Source organism: Antedon bifida, chromosome 3 (assembly GCF_963402885.1).
Source record: "Antedon bifida chromosome 3, ecAntBifi1.1, whole genome shotgun sequence".
NCBI lineage: Eukaryota > Metazoa > Echinodermata > Crinoidea > Comatulida > Antedonidae > Antedon > Antedon bifida.
In genome coordinates, this window is record NC_136228.1 from 14862109 (window position 1) to 14870625 (window position 8517).

The window sequence follows — 8517 nt, forward strand, 5'->3', positions numbered from 1 at the left end:
CAGCTTTAATATGTTGACAACTGTCTACTACAGCATTGAGTACACAATTGACAACTGAGTTACAGCTTCAATATGTTGACAACTGTCTACTACAGCATTGAGTACACAATTGACAACTGAGTTACAGCTTCAATATCTTGACAACTGTCTACTACAGCAATGAGTACACAATTGACAACTGAGTATAGCTTCAATATGTTGACAACTGTCTACTACAGCATTGAGTACACAATTGACAACTGAGTTACAGCTTCAATATCTTGACAACTGTCTACTACAGCAATGAGTACACAATTGACAACTGAGTATAGCTTCAATATGTTGACAACTGTCTACTACAGCAATGAGTACACAATTGACAACTGAGTATAGCTTCAATATGTTGACAACTGTCTACTACAGCAATGAGTACACAATTGACAACTGAGTTACAGCTTCAATATGTTGACAACTGTCTACTACAGCATTGAGTACACAATTGACAACTGAGTATAGCTTCAATATGTTGAAAACTGTCTACTACAGCATGTTAAGCTTAATAAAACTAAATATCAAACATGATATATTATTTACATACATAAAACTGGCATTGCATTACCCACTTTATTAAACTAAAAAGTCAATTTTAATTTTAATCTTTTCATAAAATCAATAATAGAATTTGCAACGTTAAAAAAACTTTAAACTGAAATTTGTAAAATTCTAATGAGAGTTCTGATTTTAAAACAAATCCTGAAATCAATGTTGCAGTTTCATTTGACAAGCAAGGCTGAATTCCTTGAGCGGAAAATAATTTTGAATGGAGTGTGGATTGTGATATTGACCCTTGGATGGCCATCTTTAATTTAACACCCTCTAAACCTCTAGTCATTCATCATCGTGAAAAAAACTCCCATTTTTGTTTCACATATTTTTCATTTTACATCTATCTTGGATATTCTTTATACAAGGGCTGTTAACAGTGTCTTTCCTTGTGATCTATTGTTCTTCTTGGGAAATTTCTGAATAGCGTGCTCTCTGTCCGTCTGCTGCTGCGTTTGTTGACTGAGTACAAGACTTGGTGACTTTCTTATGTACACACCAGATACAGCCACTACCAACAGTTACCAACAATCCAATACCAATGCCAATTCTTGCTGCTAAGCCATCATGTATAATAATTAAGATGACAAAGGCTGCCAATAGAATTAACCAAAATGCAAAAACTATCCACCGGTAATCTAAAAGAGAAAATTTGTCATAAATCCTTATCTTGTTTTAAAAATATTCTTGACAGGTTTCAAGGTTCTTACAATTACATTAAGAGTTTTTCTTAAAATTACACAATTTCTACCTATCAATATATTTGTTTTTATTGACTTTTTATATTGACAAAAAAAAAAATATTTATAGGTAAAAGGTATACAAAAATAATTTTTACAAATTGAAACTACAGAAGGTTGAAAACAATGCTTGAATTTAAAAACAATTTTTGAGACTCCGAAATAGAATAGTTAAATACCTTTTAAAAACTTCAACAAACATTTCTTTCGGCTCGGTCTAGAACTAAAAATGTACACAAATTATTATTAAAATTCTAACTAACAATTATTAAAATTTTATAATTAATCTTAAAGTTACTTTTTTCAGACTCCTTCTACCTCTTGCTATAAGATAAGTATTAATTTTCGATCAATAAATAGAATAAACATAAATAACCATTTAAAACATTAGTTTATTCTAAATCAGTGAAAAAAATCATTAGATTTCCAGTAAGTTAACATTGCTCCAATTGTATCTTTGTTTACCAATTTACATACGCGCAATACTTATTTATTGATTGATATGGTATAAACAGGGAGTTCCCTGGTATAAACATACAACACCAGCAGCCAATTGGCAGTGTGTTTGTACTGAATGAAAAATAAACACACTGAGTAAAGTTAATACCAGGGTATACACATAATTAGGAAAGAAAAAGGTGGTGCATAGGCATGTATAAAACCAGGGAAGAGTTAAATTACAAAGTTCTTGTTTCTGCATCAAAATAAAATATTTATTGTACTAGTATTTTTGACCATAGGTCATCATCAGGTACTGATAGAATATTGGTAAATTATAGAAAACAAAGGAGTCTATTATGGGCTTTATGGGTGTAACAATGAACAAACAAATAACAAATTGACAATAACATTGACAATAATTATAACTCATGCCAATCAGATAGACAAGATAGTACTTAATTCCTAAACGATTTAATATTGAGTCTGAGAGTTCCAAGTTGAATCATTTTACGTTTTCTTTTTGTCCTATAAAGCCCATAATGTACCCTTTCTCTACATGTATTCATCTTTTACCAATATTCATCAGTGCCTGATGATGACCTTTGATCAAAAGTACTAGTGCAATAAATATTTTATTTTGAGGCAGAAACAAGAACTTTGTCTGTTTTATTATAATTATAATTATACATAATTAATTTGGTTAAAAGTACAAAGCAGTTAATTATATTGCTGTAAATCTATTGTTTGAACAAAAATGTTAAATGTCAAATAAAAGTTTTGGTGTAACACAATAAACACTTACCCTTGATTTTGTGGCTGCTCTGGATCTGAAATAATAAGAATTAAATATTGTGAATGTTATGTTATTTTTATCGATAATAAATGAAGAAACTCTCAAGTAATATAAGGATAGTCTTTATTGTAAGAAATCTGTAACTGAACTGTACAAAGTGATATCAGTAAGGTGGCTCGTGATTGGTTAATCTATATGGTATGACTATGGTGTCTTATTACTTTATACAGTATATAGGTCGCTATACTAAAGCAGTATTATTATAACATCTCCCTCCTAGGATTATTTAAAGTTTATTTGTATGAGGGGTTTATCTATCGTTGCGTTACGATGTTTACAATGCTATAGATATTTATTTTATTAACTTTAAGCGTGCTATTAATTCTCTTCTATATTCTAATTTCTATATTTTTTTTTTTTAAATGTCCTCTATATATCATTGTTCATAATGTTCAATCTCTTAGTTTTGGTGGTTGCTTGCAAATCCGTTTTGGTCTGTCGTGTATCGCTAATGGTGGTAATTTTCTTGTTTCCGTTTGGGGTTCTTGATCCTTGTTGATACTAGTAGTTAGTTCTTGTCTTGGTGTCTCTACGTTTTGTGGCGGTGGTGGATTTTCAGATAATTGTGGTTTGTTGTTTTCTTGTGTGGCTGGTGGTACTGGTTTCGGTTTATCTGGTTTGATATTTATTCTGTCTCTTGTATATTGTGATCCGGATGCTGTTTGAACGGTATATTTTCTTGGTGAGTGTTGGGTGATTACGGTAGCTGGTGTCCATGTCGAATTTGGTTTCGTTTGGAATCTACATGGTTGTCCGATGTAGATTGATGTACTTGTGTCCGTAGGTTGTCCTTCGTATGCGGCTGTTCTTTTTTGAAGGTTTTCTCCGTATTGTTTTGCTACGGAATTTGGTGTGTTATTTATGGCAGGTAGGTTGGTTTTGATATTCCGGTGTCCGAACATTAGTGTGAATGGGGACGGGATGTCTGTTGAAATCGGTGTGTCTCTAAGAACGCATAGTATCTCGTTCATGTCTGTAAGTGTGCTCTTTTTTAGAAGTTGTTTTACAGTGGCAATGTTTCTTTCTGCTCTGCCATTTCCGGATTGGTGGTATGGTGCGCTTGTGGTATGAATTATTTCATGTTGTCTGCAATATTCTTCAAACTCACTGCTCACTAGCTGTGGCCCATTGTCAGAAATCATCGTCTCTGGATATCCGAACATTGAAAATGTTTGGTCTAGTTTTGTGTATACTGCCTTGCTATTTGTGCTGCTCAGCTTATCAACCCAGACGTATGCCGTGTAATAGTCGACACATATGAGAAAGTTTTGGTTCTGGATTTCGAACAAGTCGATTCCGATATGCTGCATTGGCGTGTTGGCGTATATTGGGATTATTGGTGGCTTCTTTTGATTTCTCTGGTATGTCTGACAGAGGTCACAATCCGTTATCATTTGCTCTATATCAGCGTTCAATCCAGGCCAATATAAGCTCTGTCTCGCACGGAGGCGGGTCTTCTCTATTCCTTGGTGCTGCTTATGCAGTATTCCAAGGAGTTTCTTTCTCATGGATGTTGGGATAACGATTCTTTGTCCTTTGATGACAATTCCATCATATATGGCCAGTTCTGATCGATGCTGCCAGTATGCGTGCGTGAATTCGTTGCATTGGTTCTTTTGCGTTGGCCATCCCTCTACTATATATGGAATGAGTGCTTGTAGGACAGTGTCTGTTTTAGTTTTCTCTCTGATATTGTCGATGACAAAAGGTGCCATGTTTGTGACTTCATGGACTTGTACATTCATGTCAGGATAAGTGAAGGGTTCACCTTTGGTCTCGATGCATCTGGATAGACAGTCTGCTATAGGTACTTGTTTTCCTGGTACGTATTTTATCTTGCCATTATATCCTTGTAGTTGTAGCATTAGTCTTTGTAGACGCGTTGGCATTTTAGAGAGGTCTTTCTTTTGGATGCTTTCCAGTGGTTGGTGGTCTGTATGTATTGTGAAGTGTTTCCCAAACACATATGTTCTAAAATACTTCACAGACCATACCACTGCGAGTAGTTCCCTCTCGATGTTGCTATAATTTGATTCAGCATTTGTTAGTGACTTTGATGCATAGTGTACTGGTCGGTCATTTTGCATCAGTACGGCTCCAAGTCCCTTTTGAGATGCGTCACATTGGATCGTTATCTCCTCTTTGCTATCGAAATACGCAAGTGTTGGGGCGTCTTGGATTCTCTTTTTTATTTTTGTTAGTGCATCGTCGTGTGTGTTTGTCCACTTGAAGACTGTGTCTTTCTGGAGAAGCCTTCTGATTGGATCGGTAAGTGGAGCTAGCTTTAAGAATTTTGACAAGTAATTTATGAGTCCTAGTAATGACATCAGTTCTTGTCTGTCGGTTGGGGCTTTCAATTTGCTTATTGCCTTAACCTTTGATGGGTCAGGCCGCATGCCCTCTTTGGATAACATATGTCCAAAGAATTTTACACTATCTTGTAGGTAACGACACTTTTCAGAATTTAGCTTGATGCCGCTTGTTCGACAGGTTCTAAATATGTCTGTGACTGCTTTGTCATGTTCTTGTCTTGTTTCGGCTGCTACCAATAAATCGTCTGCGATGCAATACACATTTGGAATATTTTGGAAGAGTGCATCCATTTCTCTTTGGAAGAGATCTTGTGAACTTGAAAGTCCAAATGCTAGTCGCTTAAAGCAGAATCTTCCATATATAGTGTTAAATGTCGTCAGTGCTTGACTGTCTTCATGTAGCGGGATATTCCAATAGCCACTACGTACATCAAATGTACTGAAATGTTGACATCCACTTAATCTAGGAAGTACCTCGTCGAGGGTTTGTGTGTAGTGATGAGGTCGCTGGATGTATTTATTTAGGTTTCTTGGGTCAAGGCAGATTCTTAGTGTTTTATCTGGTTTTGTAACTAAGACTATGGAATTTACCCATTCTGTTGGCTCGTCCATCTGTCTGATAATGTCCAAGTCTAACAGTCTGTCCAGCTCTTTTCTCAGAGGTATTTTGAGTACATCCGGCATTTTGCGGACGGGATTCACCACAGGTGTAGCTTCATTTGATAGTTTAATTTTATAGGGTGTTTTCATACATCCTATGCCTGTGAAGATGTCTTTGTGTTGTTGGATTACTTCCTCTTTTTTGTCTGTTTTTCTTTCCGACACCTCGCAAACATCAAAGTGTCCATTGCAATCGATGCATTGATCGTCGCATAAAATTCTAACGATTCCCAGTGCTTTGCAAAGTTTCAGTCCGAATAGGTTATTCCCGTAGCTTGACACCTGGAATTTAGTTTTGTTCACGATGTGACTATTATGTTCTGTGTCAACCGTTATCTCACCATGGTTCTGAAATTTTCTACCTCCATATCCAGTTAGGATTGTGTTGGTTTTCTTGATCGTGTACTGTTTCCCAAACAACTGTGTATAGGTTTTATAATTGATAAGGTTGGCTTGCGCACCTGTATCGACTTTGCCTCGAAGGAGCATTTGTCCATTCGGTGTGGAGAGTTTTATTGTGGCAAGTTGGGTGTCTTTGCCATCGATATCGTTGAATTGAATTTCTCGGATGGTGACTTCTTCGAACCCGTAATTTGTTGGGTCATCCGAGTCTTCTATTGTAATCTCCTGCGTGCGACGATACTGTTTCCCTTTGTTTGGGCGCTTTTGATTGTATTGTCGGTCCTGGGTCGTTTTGTTGAATTGTTTTGCTCTACACTTCCTCGCCCAGTGATTGCTCTTGCCGCAATTTTTACATTCTTTTCCAAATGCGGGACATTGTCTGGACGGATGATCTGTACCGCAGTTGGAGCAGTTTTTGATCAGTTTTAATTGACTGTGGCGTTTACCATAGTTGGTGTTTTGTTTTATTTCCTCAACAGTGGTGCCATTTTTTGAAACTCTTTGCAATTCGTTAAATTGTTTGTCGGCTGCTTCTTTGGACTGAATGTACTTGATAGCGTCGCTATGTGTGTAAGTCTTCGCTTGACGGAAGAGCTTTTTCTGTACATCTTCAGAGTTTGTGCCGAATTTGATTGCTTCAAGAATGTGCTGGTCGTGTTGCTCATCGGGGTATTCACACTCCTTTAATAGGATTTCCACGCGAGCAACATACGCATCTATGCTTTCCTTTTGTTTTTGTTTAAGGCTTCGAAAGTTCCAGCGGGCTAGATTAAAATTTGTTTTTGGTTGAATAAACGCTTCAAATTTTTCCCAGTGTTTCGGGAGGTTGTTTTTCTCTTGCTCAGTAAGAGACCATCCACGTCGGATTTTCATTGCCTTTTCTCCCATCCACAACATGACATAGCTAACTTTTTGCTCTTCTTGTATTGTGGATAGGGGCCCTGCAAAGGCCATTTCAACTGTTTCCTTGAAGTGTTTAAATTGTTCAAGTACACTTGGTGAGTCAAATTCCACTTTGGGCATCGTTACCCCCTGGAGTCCTAAAGGGGCTATTACAGGTTGATTTGTAGGCTCTGCTTCAGCCATGATTGATGCCTTATTTGACTGGGTTTTTTTTTCTAGGTCAAAACAAAGTAGAATGGAATTCCTTGTTGACAGCAAGTTGTTGGTGATCAATCAACTTTAGTACAGTATGAGTTGGGAGTGTCTTACTCCTTTCTTAACTTGTAGATAGTGTATATTATCCTATGCTAGGTACTGTTGGTTTTGCTTCAAGTTTTATCACAATAATCCTCTTCTTATGAAAATGAATACTCACAGTTTTTTTTGTTTTTGTTTACTGTACTCCCAAGTAATATGTGACGTATTTCCAATTTCAGGTATCTTGTCCAATTAACAATTCTGAAGGTAACAAAGCTCCCAGTGAATCCTATGGTATAGAAATTTCACAAAAGTCCGCTCTGTTGTTTCTGCATGTATTTACCTCCTTTTCTGATAGAAAACTGAGGTCGGGGTCACCATGTTATGTTATTTTTATCGATAATAAATGAAGAAACTCTCAAGTAATATAAGGATAGTCTTTATTGTAAGAAATCTGTAACTGAACTGTACAAAGTGATATCAGTAAGGTGGCTCGTGATTGGTTAATCTATATGGTATGACTATGGTGTCTTATTACTTTATACAGTATATAGGTCGCTATACTAAAGCAGTATTATTATAACAGTGAACAAAATAAACATTTGGTTATTTAAAACACAATTTAAACTATAACCTGATCAACCAATATAAATAAAAATGTATTTGTTTTTTATATACTACATTATATGTTCTCTATTTTTTAAACCTCCTATTGTTAATGTCATGTTGTTTTTACCTGGCAATAAATGAATGAATGAAATTATGATATTAGCCTAATAAATATGAACAAAATTAAAAGCTAATACCACTTTATATTTCTGTTTATAAAGACTTTCTTTTTTTGAATAAATGTTGAAATAAAAAAAAAGGATATGAAAAAGAATTTAGCTGAAATCCATTCTATAAAATCACATTTAAAGTTATTTTAACCATATAATAACACAACACATATAATTATGTTTAAATATGTTCATCATTTTCTATTGTTGAACTTTGCAATTGACTTGACTTGTGTCACTGTTGAGTGGTGACGAAATAAAAAGTAAATTAATTTATGATCCTTAACTCACCACTCTTTGCTTCAAGTTTTCTTTCCTGTTCCTCAATTATCACTTTCTTCATTTGTGTTTGTAATTCCTCATTAACAGTAACTGGTGAATCTGATGTTAATTGTTTTGTTAATTCGGTTCAACAAAAATACAAAGACAGTTATACATTACACATTAGTGACAAAGCTTTTTATTTTGTATGAGTGACACACAAATAAATAACTGTTTATGTTCATCATTTTATATGTATACATTTATTATTATAATATATCTATTTAGTTTTATTTTAAAATGTAACCACTTAGATGATTAAAGCCCCCTTCCCTACGTTTTTTAGA

The 8517-nt window shown here is 35.2% G+C and overlaps 1 protein-coding gene across 1 annotated transcript; it reads right to left on the reverse strand.

Annotated features, from left to right (window-relative positions):
* Nucleotides 1-392: 392 nt before the first annotated feature.
* LOC144837605 (uncharacterized) lies at nt 393-8309 on the reverse strand. The gene is made up of 4 exons (XM_078692795.1): nt 8201-8309; nt 2566-2590; nt 1502-1545; nt 393-1220 (listed from the first exon to the last, which is right to left on the reverse strand). Exons 1-4 carry the CDS (start codon nt 8250-8252, stop codon nt 979-981), a joined length of 363 nt encoding a protein of 120 aa, XP_078548921.1. The 5' UTR covers nt 8253-8309; the 3' UTR covers nt 393-978.
* Nucleotides 8310-8517: the final 208 nt, after the last annotated feature.

Coding starts and splice junctions, on each gene's coding strand:
- LOC144837605 (XM_078692795.1), bottom strand. CDS start 8,252: ATGAAGAAAGTGATAATTGAGGAACAGGAAAGAAAACTTGAAGCAAAG. Junction 2,591..8,200: donor AAAACTTGAAGCAAAGAGTG/GTGAGTTAAGGA, acceptor TTATTATTTCAG/ATCCAGAGCAGCCACAAAAT. Junction 1,221..1,501: donor TTTGTTGAAGTTTTTAAAAG/GTATTTAACTAT, acceptor TTTCTCTTTTAG/ATTACCGGTGGATAGTTTTT.